General features: G+C 49.7%; 1 protein-coding gene across 3 annotated transcripts; it reads left to right on the top strand.

Moving 5' to 3' along the window:
* Window positions 1-688: 688 nt before the first annotated feature.
* On the top strand, window positions 689-17,944 carry TXLNA (taxilin alpha). Of its 3 annotated transcripts, none has more exons than XM_004471337.4 (11): window positions 689-1,019; window positions 1,423-1,720; window positions 2,273-2,608; window positions 4,330-4,421; window positions 6,663-6,833; window positions 9,709-9,903; window positions 11,671-11,790; window positions 12,039-12,113; window positions 13,039-13,131; window positions 13,536-13,631; window positions 14,346-17,944. In XM_004471337.4, the coding sequence occupies exons 2-11, from the start codon at window positions 1,543-1,545 to the stop codon at window positions 14,661-14,663; spliced, it is 1,674 nt and encodes a 557-aa protein (XP_004471394.1). In that variant the 5' UTR covers window positions 689-1,019; window positions 1,423-1,542; the 3' UTR covers window positions 14,664-17,944. The 3 variants fall into 3 exon arrangements, with proteins under 3 accessions (XP_004471394.1, XP_058159966.1, XP_058159965.1); XM_058303982.2 differs by having other exon boundaries at window positions 821-1,019; window positions 1,304-1,720; XM_058303983.2 differs by lacking the exon at window positions 2,273-2,608 and having other exon boundaries at window positions 820-1,019.
* The last annotated feature ends 344 nt before the right edge of the window (window positions 17,945-18,288 follow it).

Raw genomic sequence — 18,288 nt, 5'->3', positions numbered from 1 at the left:
TAGTTTCACAATTACCTTGATTTATCCTCAGGGTACACTGAAGGAGGGGGGGAAAAAACCCCAAAAACCTTAGTTTCACAATTACCTTGATTTATCCTCAGGGTAAGTATGCCGTGGTTATTTCTTTGGTTATTCCGGGTGAAAGATTGTGTAGCAGAACAGTTTATGTGGTTGCTGGATGCAGACTTCCTAGTTTTGCATTCCCGCTCTAACCACTCATTAGGAGTGCAACTCTTGGGCAAGTTACCTAACCTTTACCTTATTGTCCTCACCTGTAAAACAGGAATAACAATAGTACTTATCTCGATGAACTGTTAGGAGGATTGAACTAGTTGATCACGGGAAAGCACACAGCAAACGCTCAAAGAACTGCTATTATTGCCAAAAGCCCCCACTTGGATAAGGAAACAGAGGCCCAATCACACAGCAAATTACTGTAGTTAGTACAGGAATACAGGTCCCTTGGTTCCCAGTCCAGGTTTCATCTCTTTCCATGAGTCCTAGATAGCCGTAGATGTTCACAGAAAAGGCGGAAGGGATGGTGAGGGCATGTAAGCAAAAGCCAGGCGCTAGGTTTGAGGGCTGACTGCTTCTGCGTACTATGAAAGAGGTTGACGTGGGTATTTGTGCAGAATGACTGGCTGCTTTCGGAACTCTTGGGTAACCGGCTCCTAGGACCAAAACCTTTTCTATTGCATCTTGGGAGATGCGGTCAGTTAGCCCCAGTGCATGGAGGGACACGTCCTCTCCTTCCCCCGCCTTCCCAATTCAAGCGGCCTCAAAAGGCGCTTTCACTTCATCTTTCCCAGAAAGCTTCGCGACAGCTGGGGCTATTGATTGGCTGCAGTGGCGGCACTGTCAGCAGCGGTTGCCCAGGGTTTCCGGTGCGAAGCCAGAGCGGGCGAAGCCGTCGGGACGTCGGCAGTGAGGCGCGTACTGCAGCGGCAAGCAGGGCAAGACGATCAGAGGCCCTGTGGGTCCGGACGCTTCCGGCCAGCGGGAAGAATCAAGCTGATTACGTGCGTAGGCTCGGGTCGGAGGGCGGGTTAATGCCTGCGCGCAAGCGCGGGCGTGCCGCGCGTACGGCTTTAGGGCGCCGGGCGGGGCGTGGGTGTCTGCGCGCGCGCACGGGGGCACGTGGGGCCTGGGGGCGGGGCTACGTCTGGAATCGAGCGTCCCGCCACGTCAGGCTCCGATCCTGAGCCAATCCGGCTCTCGGCCTGTCGTGGGGGGGGGTGGGGGGGGCTGTTGTGCCGGGAAGTGGCTTTGGGAAAAAAGAGGCCTCTTTCCTCCACCTCTCCAGGAGCATAGCCCGGAAAAGCTACCTGGGCACGTCAGACTACCCTGTCCGCCCAGTGGCCGCCAGAACCGTTGGTTCCCTCCGGTGAAGGCCAGCCAATTTGTTTTTGTTTATTTTTAAAGAGCTCAGCGCGCCCGCACTTGGGATTTCTGACCCAGGCAGGCTGCGAAGAATTTCCAAGTCTGGAATATAGCAACGGTGTTTCTAAAGGATCTGCTCCTGACCTAGCATCGCAAACCGCAATGAAGAACCAAGACAAAAAGAATGGGACTGCCAAGCAATCAGGCAACACTTCCAACCCCAAAAGCAGCCCGGGGCAACCGGAAGCAGGACCGGAGGGAGCCCTTGGGCGGCCCGGCCAGTCGACTCCAGCGACAGAAGCTGAAGGTTCCTGCAGGCAGGCCCCAGGGAAGACTGAGGGTGTGTGTCAGTTCTGCTTTTCCAGTTTGCAGGGGGAGGAGTTTGTGGTCCGCTGATTTAGCTTCTGGAGTTAGAGGCCAGAGATGTAGAATGAGAGAGGACACTGTTGAGTCTGTGTAGGTGAACCGTTTCCTGGGGAGTTGATAGAACTCCCACTCCACGCGCAGTCAAATGAGAGACCCAACCAGCAAATCCAGGTCCTGTTAGGAAACGCCTCAGCCCCAGTGGGCTTTCGTATTTGAGGCATTTCTGGAACTTTTTTAAATAGCAAGAAGTGGTTTTGGGGGGAAGAGAAGGAGCTGGACTAGAAATTGAGCTCCTGCTATATGCCTGGCCTGTACCAGGTGTGTAATATACTTGACCTCCTAGGCTTACAACACACCTTGTTGGGTGGTGGTAAGGGGTAGTTACGCTATTTTGTAACAAACTGAAGCTTAAAGAAATTAGGCAGTGTTTAACCCAAGCCAGTGAAATTAGCCAGACCTGAAAAATCCCAACCAGTGGTATAACCATCTCATTTCTCACTCTGCCCCACATCTCCTTTTGCTGTAGGGGCTCAAGCCAAAACTTCTCAGTCTGGTCCCCTCAGTGATGTCTCTGAGGAGCTGAGCCGCCAATTGGAAGACATCTTGAGTACATACTGTGTAGACATCAATCAGGGGGGCCCAGGTGAGGATGGGGCACAGGGTGAGCCCACTGAGCCTGAAGACGCAGAAAAGCCCCGGAGCTACACAGCAAGGAACGGGGAGCCTGAGCCAGGGACCCCGGTAGTCAATGGTGAGAAGACCTCCAAAGGGGAGCCAGGCACAGAGGAAATCCGAGCAAGTGACGAGGGTGGAGACAGAGATCACCGAAGGCCACAGGAGAAGAAGAAAGCCAAGGGTCTGGGTGAGCAGAGGACACCTATTCATGAGGCTACTGAGGGGAGGGAGTTGAGACCCGAAATTCCTTGGGCTAGCCTGCTTGTCAAAAGTCAGACATCCTACCCTAATCAGAGCCAGCCATAGCATAGTGGTCTGCAGGTTGTACACTGCCCAAGGGCACCTGGCCTTGGGAGCAAGTCGGGGCTGAAATCCAACCTGCTCTGTCTTTGAGAAACAGAGAACCGGAGGCCTGGGTGGCCTCTGCCAGCCAGAAACACTCCTAACCTGCCGTGTGACCTTGGCAAGTCCTTTTCCCCCTCTGGCCTTAGTTTCCACTTTGCTCCAGTAAGAGGATTGAACTGGGCTGGGGTCAGAAACCCAAATGTCTGCATAAGCCAGGCAGGCCAGGGAACCCCATGTGGACCAAGAGAGTAGCCTACTTTTCCACCTTGTCCTAGCCAGTTGAGAGCATGCAAAACTACAGGCTTAGTGCAGCCAGAATTTTACTATTTCTTTGCTTTCTAAGAAGAAAAAGAATCTAGAGTAAATAAAATAAAACCCACTTGTGGGCTAGATTTGCCCTGTATATCAGTCATTTGCAGTCTCTGCACCCAACTCTTGGGGCCTCCCAAGGCTGACATGTGAGGACATTAGTGCTGTCCTGTGTAAGGTGGCCCTCCAGGATAGGAGCAGGGTGACCCTCTTAACTCAGGCACAGGCAGTGGGGAAAAGGTGGTAACTGACAGTCATTTGACAGCGTTGGGAAGGGTATTAAGAATTGAGGTTGGATAACACTATATCCATCTCTACTCCCCACTTTCCTATTCTCTACCTGTGGTTCTAATTTACAGAGGGAATACTAAAAAAACACGTCTTAGGATCACATTTGTGGAAGGTATGTTCATTTTAAAATTCACCATGTGGCCACATGTTGACAAGTTTAGTGCTCCTCAAGAAGACTAAGAGACCTGTTCCTTTTTGGATCCTTTCTCTTCTAGCAGGGCCTTCCTTCCTTTCCTTCCTTTTTCTTTCTTTCTCAATACTTTGGAATTTTTAATGTTGGGAACATGTGATTCAAACCTTCCAAATACTGCTTCATAACATCTTCAATAGAGTGGGAAAACTTATTATCCTGATTCTATACATATAATTTTTATAAAGTGCATCACATTAGGTCCTATATAAATTTAAAATCTCGCTTTCATTCCTAATTATGATAAGATCAAGAATTTTCTCAGGAAGGTAGCACTTGGGACCATGAACGCAGGGGACATGTATGTCTTGTTTGATGCCTCTTCATACTTGGGAGAGTCCCATCCCATGCTTTGCAAATAGTAGCTTCTCAATAAATGTTCATTAAGTGTACTCTGTATTCCAAAGTTGGCAGGGCCATTCTTGCATTTAAACGGTAGCACAGAACTTGCAGGTGGGACATCTTTTGTCTGTTGGTGGAGCAGGCATTTGTTTCCTCCCACCAGTGGTGCTTGTTTACTTAATAAGCGTTTGTTGAGCGTGTCCTCTGATAGGCACTGTGGATGGTGCTGGCACTTCAGCACTAAGCAGGACTGAGTTGGTCCCAGCCCTCCAGAAGCATATACTAGCAGGGAAGGTAGCCAGTTCAACAAGCAGAACCTAGGGTTTGTAGGGGAGGACTGCCTCGGGGCTCAAGAGGGTAGGGCCAGGCCTGGCAGGGCTCGGGGACCTGCGGAGAAGGGTGTCCATGCGTTTGCTCCCTGTGCCTTGCAGGGAAGGAGATCACGTTGCTAATGCAGACTTTGAACACGCTGAGCACCCCAGAGGAGAAGCTGGCAGCTCTGTGCAAGAAGTACGCTGAACTGGTCAGTTCCCCCTTCCCCTCGCACCCTCTCTGCCTTTGGCAGGTCAGCAGGCTACCTGGAGTGGGGTTGGGGGTGTAGGGAAAGGTGGTGTTTTATTTCCTGTTCAGCCCCTCTCTGAGTCTGTTCTCCATCTGTTGAATGGGAGTCAAGGCCCAGCCAGCCTCTCCAGGGCTGACACTAAGAGGAGGAACTTCACATTCCTTGAAAGAAATTTCTCAAAGAATGATTCCCAGTTGGTAGAGTCTTAGCTCCTGACCTAAGTCCAGATATGATGTCATCTTGTCCATGTGCTTTAGTATGCATCTTGTTAAAATATGGACATGCCACGAGACCATTATCACACTTAAGAAAATGTACATTAATACCCAGTCCATAGTCGAATTCCCCCAGTTGTTTAAAAATGTCATTTTGATAAAGTCACAGTCCAAATGAGCTCCATTTATTATATTTGGGTGTTAGAACCCTTAAGTCCTTTCACTGCAGAACCCTACCTCTCTTTTTTTCCTCGACATTGACTTATTACAGAAACCAGATCAGTCGTCCTATAGGGTGCCCCACTTTCTAGCTGTCTTTCTTGTGGCAGCATTTAACTCCTTTGTCAGTTTCCCTGTCAGAATTTGAATGAATGGATTTTTCATCCATTGATGGTCAGTGCCTGCTCACTTAGTTTGAAATTCTTTTATTCTATCCACATTTATTAGCTGGAATTCTCCTGTAAGGAACTTTTCTCATCTGTAAAATCTTACCTCCCTAATGGAGTTATTGTAAAGGTTAAATAAAAGAAAAGACATAAAGAAGATAGCACCCTTTCAGAATGATCCAGCCAGGGACCAGATGGATGATGCAAGAGCAGGGAGCAAGTTCTGGAGTGACATCCTTCAGCAACCCAGAGGAGATGGTGTCCAGTGCACAAGCAGAAGGGCCAGTCTTGCTGAGGAGTGTGACCAGGTCCTTGTGACTAGAGGAGAGGATGATGAGGTGGACAGGAATGGGTGGACTGGCAGATGTATGCACCTTCTCTAGTTGCCTCTGTGTTCTTAGAGAAATGGGAAAGACAGAAAGAACTGGAATGGGGGAGCTTTGAGGAGGTGGGTGAAAGAGTTGTCTAGAAGAGGAGGAGCATGCATAGCTAGGCAGAGGAGGGCAACTCTGCACCTGAAGTTGGTGGATGGATTTAAAGTGAGATCCTTCATACTGGATTGTTGCAGTGCAGGTGCAGAGGAAGCAGGTGGTTGGTTTTTCTGGGAAGGATAAGGGAGTTGAGGATGTAGGAATCTAAGCTAGGTAAGAAGGGAAGTGAGGAAAGGAGCGTTGGGTTCATGGATTGAAGATCCAGTGAGGTCAGAGACTTGTTGGGGACACAGGTATTGGAGGGAATGAGCTAGAAAGATTGGTGATGATTCTGGCCTGGGATCCTAGAAATTGAGATGATGGAGGTAGTTCTGGTTACGACAAGGTCTAGCCCCACGTTGTCCAGGATGGTAGCCACCAGCCAAATGAAATGTGTCTAGTCTGAATTTGGATGTGCTGTTAAGCGTTAAATTCACATCAGATTTCAAAATCCTAGGACAAAAGAAAGAATTTAAAATAACTCAAAAAAGTCTTCACACTGATTGTATATTGAAATATTTTGAATATTAGATTTTAAAACTTATTTAAATTAATTTCACCTCTTTCTTTTTACTTTTTTAATGTGGCCACTAGAAAACTTTTGTCTATGCGACTCGCATTGTATTTCTAGTGGGCTGTGCTGGATAGGACCGTGGGTACAGGCCTGAGCTGGGGGCAGAGGACTGGGTTTGTGGAGGAGGCTAAGGGCAGTGGGGCCAAGGAGTCAAGAGGACTGTCTGCACTGAAATGACCAAGAATGGGAGTAGGAATTGTGTTGGAGAGAGAGATAATGAGCCAGTGCCCAGGAGTTAAGGCTGAAGGGGTGGTGACAGACCTGTTGATCCCAAGGCAGGTGGTGTCATCTGACAGTTTAAGTGCGCTGCGAGCTGGTGTGATGCAGTGGTCTGAAGTGTCTTGAGAGCTTTGTTTCTGGAGACTGAGCTGGGATAGAAACTGTGTGCCTCCTGCTTGTCCATCTCCTTGTCCTTCAGACAGGACTCAGGGTTATTGTGAGGAGCAAAGGGGAGAGTGTGTGGTTGGCTGTGAGAGTTTGGGCGGCCTAAGCTTTCACGGCTGGAGCCCCCATCAGGGGAAGCCCCACAGGACGCTCACCTGTCCTTCCACCTCCAGCTGGAGGAGCATCGGAACTCTCAGAAGCAGATGAAGCTCCTACAGAAGAAGCAGAGCCAGCTGGTACAGGAGAAGGACCACCTGCGCAGTGAACACAGCAAGGCCATCCTGGCCCGCAGCAAGCTTGAGAGCCTGTGCCGCGAGCTACAGCGGCACAACCGCTCCCTCAAGGTAGGCGGCCCTGGAAAGAGGAACTCAGATTTTGTGTGGCATCCACTTACCTTTTTGGGATTTCCCCCTAAGAAGTGGCAAAGACTTGTGGTTCAAATATAGATTTCCCTGGGGAGTGGATGTAGCTCAGTGGTTGAGCGCCTACTTCCCACTACGAGGTCCCAGGTTCAGTTTCTGGTACCTCCTAAAAAAAAAATATTTTCTCCATAATGCCGTACCTTGGTTACCTTGTAACTGTTGGCCATTTGATATGTACTTGTATTATACAAGATAAAGGCCAATGTGCTGTAACAGAGAGAACTCAAAATGCAGTGGCTTCAGCATTTCTCAATTGAATAGCAATCCAAGGATAGGCCACAGGCCCAGCACTGGCAAGCAGCTTTTCTCCTAGGATGGGGTCAATCTGTAGGTAAAGCTGGGTTATTGCCATGACCTCCACATGGTTTTCATCTGTATAGCCTCACAAAGTTAGAAAATTCTTAAACAATTTGAATCACAAATATCTGGGTTTTTGAAACTTGAATTCTTTTTTCCTTTTTTTAAAAGATTTATTTCTCTCTCTCCCCTCCCCATCCCCCTGTTGTCTGCGCTCTCTGTCCATTCGCTGTATGTTCTTCTGTGTTTGCTTGTATTCTCATTGGACGGCTCTAGGAACCAATCCCGGGACCTTCCAGTGTGGGAAAGAGGCGATCATTCTCTTGCACCATCTCAGCTCCCTTTTCTGCTACATTTCTTATTGTCTCTCCTCTGTGTCTCTTGTTGCGTCATCTTGCTGTGCCAGCTTGCCGCTTTGGCTGGCACTCCTGCGCAGGGGTCACTCCTTTGAGGGGACCACTCCAGTATAGGGTGGCATACCCACATGGGGCAGCACTCAAACGTGGGCCTGCACTCTGCGTAGGCCAGCTCACTGCGCAGGCCAGTTTACCTTCACCAGCCCTGGGCATCAAACCCTGGACCTCCTATATGGTAAATGGGAGCCCAACTGCTTGAGCCACATCCATTTCCCCTGCAACTTGGTTTTGTTCTTTTTTTAGTTGATAAATGTTTGTCTTTTAAAACATTACAAATTTAATATGGATTTGATGTGAAGGATTCAAAAGTATAAGAAATTAAAGATAGTGGTTGCCCGCTCTCCTTGTTTCCACTGCCAAGAAGAAACTACTATAAAGTAAACCTACTTGTATGTAAATTTAGGCCTTCTAGACTTTCTTTTCTACATATAAAATTTTATATACAATTTTTGAATGAAATTATTATACATGTATTGTTTTGTATCATGTTCATTTTTTCCATTTTCCAAAATGCCTGTCAGTTTATATAAGGCTATTTGCATTCTTTTTAACAGCATCATTGTATGCATACACTATTTTATCTGAGCTACAGTTGAAATTCTTGTTACGTATATCCCTGGCCAGTTATATAGAGTTTATCTGTAGGACAAATCTCAGAAGTGAAATAGGTTGGCTAAAGACTATATTTAAATTTTAAAAGATTTTGCCAGACTGCCTTCCAACAAGGGGCAGTGTACCCTCCCACCTACGATGTCTGAGTAGCTAGTTCTCTACAACCTTGCCAAGAGTGGGTATACTTGTACTTTTACACCTTGATCTATTGGGGGTGGGGGATAGAGATGAAATTGTATTAAAATGAGGACGCTTAAGAAAGAAGGTTAAGGCCTGCCATAATAAGGTAGTATAGGGGAACTCTGTATCTTATGCATGATTTTTCTATAAATCTACAACCTTTCTAATAATAATTTTTAAAAGGTAATGCCAGGAAAGCAGCTGTGGCTCAATCAGTTGGTCTCCCATCTACAATATGGGAGGCCCCAGGTTCGCGTCCCAGGGTGTCCTTGTGAAGGCAGGCTCGCCCGCACACTGTGGAGAGCTGCCTGGCCCACAAGTGCCACGGAGAGCCAACTCAGCAAGGTGACCCAACAAAAAGGGAGACAAGTAAAAAACACAGAAGAGCACGCAGCAAATGGACATAGAGAGCAGACAACAAGCAAGCTGCAAGGGGGGGAGAATAAATTAAAAAATAAAATGTAGACACACAGAAGAACACACAGTGAATGGACACAGAGAGTAGATAGCAAGCAAGCCGCAAGGGAGGGGGGGAATAATAAAAAAAAAAGGTAATGCCAAACTTTTCTCCAAAGTAGGTACACAGGTATGCACTCCCACCAGCATTGTGTAGGAGGTCCTGTGAATAGATCCACATCCTCTTCAATTCTTGGTTTTGTCAGACTTTTATTTTTCAGTAGTAAAAGTTTTAGCTCAGTGTGGTCTTGATTTGCATTTCTCTAATCAGTGAAGTTAAACATCTCTCCCTATGTTTGTTGACCATATGTGTTTCCTCTTCAGAGGAATGCCTGTTGATATCTCTTGCCCATTTTTCTATTATATTAGGTTATTTCTGCTTTCCTCATTGATTTGAAAGAATTATTGTTGCAATCCTTTGTTGTTTATGTATGTTGCAAGTATCTTCTCCCAGTTTGAAATTTGTCTCTGGTCCAAAACATGCCTTTGATAAATTAAAGTTCTTAATTTTCAAATAGTCAAATTAAAGAAAAAAATGAGGCGGCTTAATCTGAAATATGTAATCAGGAATTCAGATTGCTTCAGAATGGTCCTTACATTCATGCCTGCAGTTTTCTAGGTAGGCAGTCCCTCAGTAATTAATACCCGATAGGCACAGAGGTCACTTAGGAGCCACCCTCCGCCCCCCATCGCCCAGCACCCCTGGAGCCTGTCTGCTCCTTATTTAGGGGCAGGGAGGGCTAATGGTGGGGACCATCCCTGGACTAATTGGAGGAGGCTTATTGAGGCTGACTAGGGAGCTGTGGTGCTGAGCTGGTGCTGCCTTCTCTGCCCAGGAAGAAGGAATGCAGCGGGCCCGGGAGGAAGAGGAAAAGCGCAAGGAGGTGACTTCACACTTCCAGGTGACACTGAATGACATTCAGCTGCAGATGGAGCAGCACAACGAGCGCAACTCCAAGCTGCGCCAGGAGAACATGGAGCTGGCCGAGAGGCTGAAGAAGCTCATTGAGCAGTATGAGCTGCGAGAGGAGGTAAGGGCATCGCAGAGGGCAGCCAGGGTCAGGGGATGGTGAGGGCCCAGTGTTGGCGAGGTGCCAGCAATGCTCTTCAGGCCCTGTTCCATTCTTCCTCCTCTTTCTTTGGGAAGGGAATGATATTGTCATTCCCTTGGGGTCCCTGTTGTATCCCATGGGTAAAGGAACTGAGTCTCAGAGAAGTGAGGAGAAGAGACTCAGCTACAGCCACATAGTCACTGTCCCAGTGCCTGCTCCCAAAGCTTAGGGTCAGGTATCTTTTGGAATTCAGAACTGTCCAGGTTTTAAAATGGAACTAATATATACAGATGTGTATATATTATGTGGTCCCCAGGAGGGCCTTGGAACAGCAGCCAAATCAAACATGTTAGTATTTATGCAGTGAAACTTGTGAATACTCATATAGATTATAGCCTCACAGTGGTACAGGTCAAGTTTGGCTGTCAGCTTTCAACAATTTCCATTTCCCTGTATCTGTGATGGGCTCCAGGAGGTGCTTTCTCTGATTCCCTGCTGCCCCTGCCCACTTGAAAGCTTAGGGTGTCACTGCCTTGGCTGCTGTGGGCTACTGCCCAGGTACTTGAACCCCTCTGCTCCTGGGGTTCCCACACCAGCTCTGAAGAATCACATCTACCTTAAATGCTGGACAGAGGAGTGGGATATGTGTCTGCTCAGCAGAGGAACACTGCAAACCTGCTGTAGGCCAAGCCTCTTCCTAGGCCCTGGGGTGTGGTAGCGGGTGAGATGTGCAATGCCCTGCCCTTGTGGGCGATCATGTGTACTAGGCTTGGAGGCACCTTCTCTGACCCACCCCATCGTGTCTTCATCCTCTGGGAACAAGGCTGATTGTGGGGCATTTGGTTTGCAGACAGTTGGCTTGAATCTGTCCCCTCAGTGCTGAGAGACATGGAGGCTTCCTCGACCATCACAGAGTGAGGCACCTACTTCAAGAAGCTGAGGACCCTCCTTCTCTCCCCCCAGCCTCCCCCAGAGGCAGAAAGGGCCTTGGCACTGCCTGTGGGCTGGCAATAGGGGTCTGTTAGGCTCTGCTCCCTCTCTACGTGCCTCCCTGGTCAGTCAGGCACTCCCATGCTGCCTCCTCAGGCCACAGAAATTCATCATGTCCCAAACTGGACCTGCCTCCCAACCACCTCACCTATCCTACCCAATCCAAATAATAAAATATCCCACATCCCTTATTTCAGTAAGGCCTTTGAAGCAGCATTTGAATCCATCATCATCTCCCCATCCCTGCTCTCACCTGGTCCAGCATCTCACCTCTCCTCCAACAGTCAGGGCAGCAACTCCTTGGGATGCACTTGTCTGTCTAATCTTTACCTAGAGATACGGCAGATCGCTGCCAACTGAGCCAAGCTGTTTTATTGATAGTGTCACAATTGCCCTTCCCATTTAATGGAGTTGGGGGCTACAAAAGTGAGGGCCGCCAGTCCCATGAAGTGATCCATCCTGAGCCTAGAGGTTGGAGTATATTTATTGTTCAGCTCCCCTGGAGCTTAGACCATCCCTAAACCCCTGTGCTCTCACAGGACTGACTCCATAGGAGAGAGAGAGTGTGAGGTTGGAGAGCAGATCTTCCAGGGAAGTGGGGGCCCTGTGCTGTATGCAGTGTCCAGCATGTCAAATGGATGGGAGGCTGGGCAGGGCACCCTGCTCTCTGCATATGGGGCATCCCTGCAGCCTCTGGGCCACCCTGGGGTAAGGAACTCCTGACAGGCAGGCCCCTCACATCACGCTTTCCTGCAGCATATCGACAAAGTCTTCAAGCACAAGGACCTGCAGCAGCAGCTGGTGGACGCCAAGCTCCAGCAGGCCCAGGAAATGCTGAAGGAGGCAGAGGAGAGGCACCAGCGAGAGAAGGATTTTGTGAGGCTCGGGCCCCCGGGGCAGCAAGGGGTGGAATGAGAAGAGAGGCGGGTTGGGTTCCGGTTCAGCTCATGGTCCAGTTTGTGTGGGAGAGGTTGCTTCCTGGCCAGAGAGAGGCACTGCTTCCTCAGAAACCAGCCTGAGAGCCTCAGGAAACCTCAGTGGGTACTGGTGCTTACAGCTGAAAAAAGGCCAATCACAGTCCCTGGAAGCTTCTGACAGGATCTGGGGTCCTGTCTTGGAAATAGCTCCTCAAAGAGGCAGTGGAGTCCCAGAGGATGTGTGAGCTGATGAAGCAGCAGGAGACCCACCTGAAGCAGCAGGTAAGGAGTGTAACCTGACCCTGCCTCACTGGGCCCTATGCTGGGGAAAGGGAAATGGGGCCTTCATTCTAGGACCATCTTTGCTTCTGACTGCGTGTGTCTCTGGGTGACCCTCTGTTCTCTCAAGACCTGCCCAGCACTGGTATGGTAGTGACCAGGAAGCTGGGTGAACTTAGAGGACTGCCCTTCCAGCTTGGAAGTGCTATGCTGCCATTGAGGAGATAGGGCAGAACTGTTTTGTTTTGTTTTTTTCTTTTTTTAAATTTCTCTCCCCTTCCCCTTCAGTTGTCTTCTCTCTGTGTCCATTCTCTGTGTGTTCTTCTCTGACCACTTCTATCCTTATCAGCAGCACCAGGAATCTTTGTTTGTTTTTGTTGCATCATTTTGTTATGTCAGCTCTCCGTGTGTGCGCAGTGCCATTCCTGGGCAGGCTGCACTTTCTTTCGCGCTGGGCGGCTCTCCTTATGGGGCGCACTCCTTGCGCGTGGGGCTCCCCTACGCCGGGGACACCCCTGCGTGTCCGGGCACTCCTTGTGTGCATCAGCACTGTGTACGGGCCAGCTCCACATGGGTCAAGGAGGCCCGGGGTTTGAAACGCGGACCTCCAGTGTGGTAGGCGGATGCCCTGTCCATTGGGCCAAATCCACTTCCCAGAACTGCTCTTTTAAATTAAGTAAGTTAGACTTGATTCCTGAAGAAAATTTTGAAAATAAACATCAGGGTAAAATATAAGTCACCCTAAATCCTAGTTTTTCAGGGTTGGCATTTGGGATTATATCCTTCCAAATAAGTAATTTTTGTTCTATTTTAAAGAAAAATGGCATCAATATAATCATTGGGCCAAAGGGCCAAGGATATGTGTGTGCTGATCACAGGTACCCTCCAAAGAAGCCTAGTTTCACCTGTTGGCTTCTGTCTCATCCAGCTTGCCCTATACACAGAGAAATTTGAGGAGTTCCAGAACACTCTTTCGAAAAGCAGCGAGGTGTTCACCACGTTCAAACAGGAGATGGAAAAGGTAACAGTGGTCCAGGCTGGGTGTGGCTGCTGGGGGAACAGGCTACCTTATTCAGAATTGAACATTGAGCCTGCTTTCCGGAAGCCCCCCTGCCTGAGGTGCCTCGGGTTATCCTGCTGCTTGCTGTAACTGAGTGTGCCTTTAGGAGGGATCACGAACTTTCCCCCTCCAAAGGAAGCATCAGTAGTATGTGTACCCTCCAGTTTGTCCCAGAGAAGGGGCAGTGTTGGCATTGCTTGTTGGTGATGATAGACATTCACCGTGGGCAAATTCCTGAGGTGGCACAGAAGGCACTGGCTGTGCCCTAGAATGCCTTGCCCTCTCGGACTGTTCCCCATGTTAGAGACACAGGCTCACAGGCAGGCCACCCCATGACCATTTCTTCTGTCTGTCACATAACTTAGATGACTAAAAAGATCAAGAAGCTGGAGAAAGAAACCACCATGTACCGGTCCCGGTGGGAGAGCAGCAACAAAGCCCTGCTGGAGATGGCTGAGGAGGTGGGTCAGAGTGGGCCGCAGCCTGGTGGGGAGGGGGGGCCAGTGGCACAGCTGTTGAGTACCGAGCCCTTTCCCATACATTACGTGATGCAGCTGGTGCAAAGTGGAGCTGACATTTGCACCCATCTTGTCCACACCCAAAGTCCTTCCTGGGTACTTGCCCAGGGGAAGAAGTGAACTCAGTGGTAGGTTTGTAGTAGGAATAGAGGGAGCAAGAAAGAAGCGGAAAAAACAAGAGGCCAGTGGGCATGCATTGTCTGCCTGCAGTGTGACCCAGATAACTTGAGGTATCATGACTTGGGATGTCGGAGAGAAAAGGTGTTAATAGTGCTTGAGCAGCGCTGCTCAGTGTTCATTCAGCCCTGCTGAACCTTTTAGACATCCCAGCTCATTTAACCTCGCCTTCAGGTCTGTGAGGTTGGTGTTAGTAGTCATGTTTTACAGGTATGGAAATAGGCTTAAAAGCCAAGTACTTTGCCGGGGTCACCTGTGGGTCGAGAGAGGAATACATTGTCTCACCTCCAACTATGCATCTTTTCTGCACAATACTGTACCCTACAGCTATACATCATGGCATAAACCAGGGCTGACTAGCAAAGGGGACTGGCTTTTAACTCTGGGCTGCTCTGAGCCTTGTGAAAGTGTTTTCTTCCAAGTGGTGGTGGTGGGTGGGAGTTGATGGGATGGCTCTGAGGTCCCCATTTTTCTCTACAGAAAGCACTCCGGGACAAGGAGCTGGAGGGCCTACAGGTGAAAATTCAGCGGCTGGAGAAGCTGTGCCGGGCACTGCAGACTGAGCGCAATGACCTGAATAAGAGAGTACAGGACCTGAGCACTGGTGGCCAGGGCCCCTTCCCTGACAGCAGCCCTGAGCGAAGGCCAGAGGCTTCCAAGGAACAGGGTGGTGAGGCACCAGGGGCACAAACACCCAACTCCTCAAGGGCCACAGAGGTTGCCTGCCACCCTGGAGCACCACACACAGAAGCAACAGGCCAAACAGGGTCTCAGGAGCCCAGCCCTGCCACGGCCTAGAGAGCCTGGCACTTCAGGCCTGCTGGGAAGGGAGCAGGCAGCCCCACCAGGCTGGCCCATGCCAGCCTCCCACCACCAAGCAGTCCAGGGCTCAGGCCAGGTGCTCTGGCCAGACTGACATTTGACACTTTGCAATTTTAAATTTGGTGGGTCCGTTTTACATATATATGGTATATGTGCAAGGCCTCATACATTTCTATCTGTAAGTGTAAAATGGACTTGCATTGGGGGTGGGTTGTATATAGATAAGGTCAGTGTCAGTGGCTCTTGTGTGAGCTGAGCAGTCTTAAAAGAGGAGCTGTCATCTGTGGGTTCCGTCATGGTGAATTGGCAGGACAAGTAGCTTGAGCATTTCTCCTGCCTCCCAGCCCCTCAGGGCTCATGACAAGTGACATCCTCAGGCCTTGACTGTGTTTCTGTTGTGAGCAGGACTTGGATAGCTCAGGCTCTCCCAGCATCCCCTGGAGATTCCTTCACTTCTCTTGACCTGAAAAAGATGTCCCCAGGCAAAGCCTTGGCAGGGCACCAGAGCTAGAAATTGGACTGCTTTCCTACCCAGAATGAGGGACCAGGTATTGTTGCTGTGAGATGACGTGCATGCTGGTAGGGAGCCCCCCACGCACTCCTTGGCCTGCCCTCTGGGGGTGCCAGGATCAGGCCAGTGATGCTTCTCAGTAGCCTTATCATTCACAGGTGCCTCTCTAGCCTGCACAAATGATTGACATCACCCAAAGGATTTTTTTTTTTTTTTTTTTTTTTTTTTGCACATTACAGTATCGGGGATCTGCTGAGGAAAGAGGAAGGAGGAAGAAAGGTGGTATCTAGGTTCTGGCCTCCAGCATTCCACCACCCCCACCACCCCATCTGGTTCCCCTGCCAAGTTGGTATAGAGTTTTCCTGTTTGGAATTGGAATCACTCTAGATTCTTTAGAGTGAGAGAAAGGAAAGGGTTTTTGGTGGCTTTGCCCTAAACTTGCCTATGGGTTTAAATCCTGGGTGGCCACCTATGCCTCCCTTCACCTCTGTCTCCACGCAGGAGTTGCTGGGCCCCAGGCCCAAATGTTCCCTTGGCTTTCTGGATCCCTTTCCACTACTTTTTTTTTTTTCTTCTTTTCTTTTAAGGTACCAGGGCTGGGAATTGAACCCGGTACCTCGTATGAGGGAAGCCGGTGCTCAACCACTAAGCCATATTGGCTCCCCTGAGTTAGGTTTTCCATTTGTTTGCTTGTTGTTTTTTGTTTGTTTGTTTTTAGGAGGCATCAGGAACCGAACCCAGGACTTCCAATGTGGGAAGCAGGTGTTCAACCGCTTGAGTCACATCCACTCCCCCTTTTTCACTTCTGGACCCCAGATGTGTAATCCCTGAGATTGTTATATTTCCTGGTACCTCCTTTTTGTCCAGGAACTAAGATGTGTCCTCCTTGGGATTCCACTCCTTCCAGTGTGGGAGCCCACAAGCCAGCCCCCAGCTGTTGTGTGACAGGTAGGGGTTTAAGAACAATACTCCCAGAAATGCACAAGCAAGCTGCAGACATTTTTGTTTGTCCTCCCCAGTGTACACTACTCTGTACTTTGAAAATTCTGCTGGATGCAAACCTGCTAGTGTATTAGCCAGTTTTTTCATACAAGCAGTTTTCTGGGACAACAGAGTGAGTCTGAGACAGGAAACAGGGCTGTGCTGACTTTGGCCTATAAGGCCCCGTTTCCAGCTGGGCCTCAGCTTCAGCGTAGCTGAGAGAGCCAGGGACCAAAATGAATAGGAAGGTTGAATTTTTGCTGCCATCTTTCCTTGAAGCTAGTTATTGTCCTACATTCCCTTCATCTTCCACAGCTAGTCCACCCTCTTCCAGCCCTTAACTCAGCCCCTGAGGTGAGTAGGTTTTTAAGGAATGACAAGTAGACCAGAGGTGGCTAATGTGTGGAACACCACATTCCTCCTGCACCCCCGGCAGGGCTCACCATCTGCTTCAGAGTGTCCCCGCTAATCTCTGTTACGTCCTTTTGCTAGCAAGATCCGCCCCCGGCAGTGGGGATGAGCATGGAGACCTTTTTTGCCATCCCTGGCTGAGATCCTGCTCTGCTGTGAAATTGCCCAGATCTTTTCTCCTATTCGAAATCCCTGTGTGGAATTGTCCCCAGACCTGCTTTTTCCTACTTCAATCAGACCTCCTCCCACCCCCAGCCCTTTGCCCGCGCTGAGGTACAAGAGTTGCTGATGCCGCACGGGGTTAGCTGGGCTAAGGAGGCACAGAGAGGAGGCAGAGGCCTCCACCTGCCCCCTTGAAGAGAGTGGAAAGACCTTCAGTGGCTGGTGAAATTGCCTGCCTCACTTCAGCTACCTCGTTAAAAGCCCATGGGGCTTTGGGTCTGTTGGAGCCTGGTGTGGTGTTGTGGGAGGCCACTTTGTGCAGGGCAGACCCTCTGCTCTGACTCCAGCCATTTCTCGGTGTCCAGGCCAGGCTGTAGGTGGGGATCAGGGACCCCTTTCTTTCTCATTCCCCCTCCTTGACCAAATCTCACCAATCACTACAGCTGCTCTGCTTGCTCTGCTTTCCAAAGTTTGCCCAGGTGCCTGGGTGCTGCCCACACAGGCAAGGGGTCTGGACCAGATGCAAGAGGGGTGGCCAGTACATGAATGAAGGCCAGTGCCTTCCTCGCCCGGGCAGGTCCCGTGCACATGACCTCAGCTTTAGGACCAAGAGCTGCTCTACTTGGTTTCTTAGATTGCTAGCTATTCCTCCAGGGGACCACAGCAGGTGAGGCTCACAGCCCAGAGTTCCTGGCTCTGCTAACAGTGGCTTGTGTTCAGGACCTCGTCCAGCTGAGAGCTGCACATACACAGGGTTCTGAGGTATCAGCAGCACTTTTTTATTTGTTTCCCATGAGGTTTTTGGACCAGGGGCTGGGCTCAGGCACTTTCTGTAAAAGAATGTTATTTCTGTAAAGATGGTTCCCCTGCCCCCTTTGTGAGCCTGCTGAGGGCTGCCCTGTTATCTACTGGGGGAGGGCGGAGACCTGCTGAGCTGATTGTCCAGCCCCCCCATCTTGCACCGCACAGCACGGAGGTGATCACCCCAGGAGCAGCCAGGCATCGCCTGCTCCCCTAGCCACACCCAGGGGGCTGGCTGCCTTCTGTCCCTGGTACTCTGCTTCTCTGATGGCCTGACCTGGCTGCTTAGACTCATTTGAAGCTGTGCTGACAGTTTTTCTCTTGGTATTCACAACAGCCAGGGGTTTGATTTTGATGTATTTTAAACCATATTAAAGAGTCTGTTGCCTTACTTGTTTCTGTCTGAATTGTGTGGCCATCACTGAATCAAAAATTGTCTGTCCTCTGAGGGCTCATAGGCCAGTGAAGGAAAAGGTACTTAGAATGTAGAAAGGTCCATGGTGATGTAGCACAGAGGCAGGAGCCTTCCTGACCCAGCAGGGGAAGAGAGGAGGGTACTAGAAAGGGGCTTTTGTCCCAAAGAGTAACTAGAAATGGCTCACCAACAAATGCAGATTCACAGGAGAGTACTGGGAGGAGACGAGGCTGGGGCCTGTGAACCAGGTTGAAGGGAATCGGGGCAGGGGGTTCACTGAAGATGTTTAAACAGGAAATCTGCAAGATCCCTGAGGAAAG

Source organism: Dasypus novemcinctus, chromosome 9 (genome assembly GCF_030445035.2).
Source record: "Dasypus novemcinctus isolate mDasNov1 chromosome 9, mDasNov1.1.hap2, whole genome shotgun sequence".
Lineage (NCBI taxonomy): Eukaryota > Metazoa > Chordata > Mammalia > Cingulata > Dasypodidae > Dasypus > Dasypus novemcinctus.
This window is presented reverse-complemented; position numbering and strand designations above follow the sequence as displayed.

Excerpts from the sequence above, each read along its gene's own strand:
- TXLNA (XM_004471337.4), top strand. The coding sequence starts at position 1,543 with ATGAAGAACCAAGACAAAAAGAATGGGACTGCCAAGCAATCAGGCAAC. Across the intron at positions 1,721-2,272 it reads GGCCCCAGGGAAGACTGAGG|GGGCTCAAGCCAAAACTTCT; the intron begins GTGTGTGTCAGT and ends CTTTTGCTGTAG. Across the intron at positions 2,609-4,329 it reads GAAGAAAGCCAAGGGTCTGG|GGAAGGAGATCACGTTGCTA; the intron begins GTGAGCAGAGGA and ends TGTGCCTTGCAG.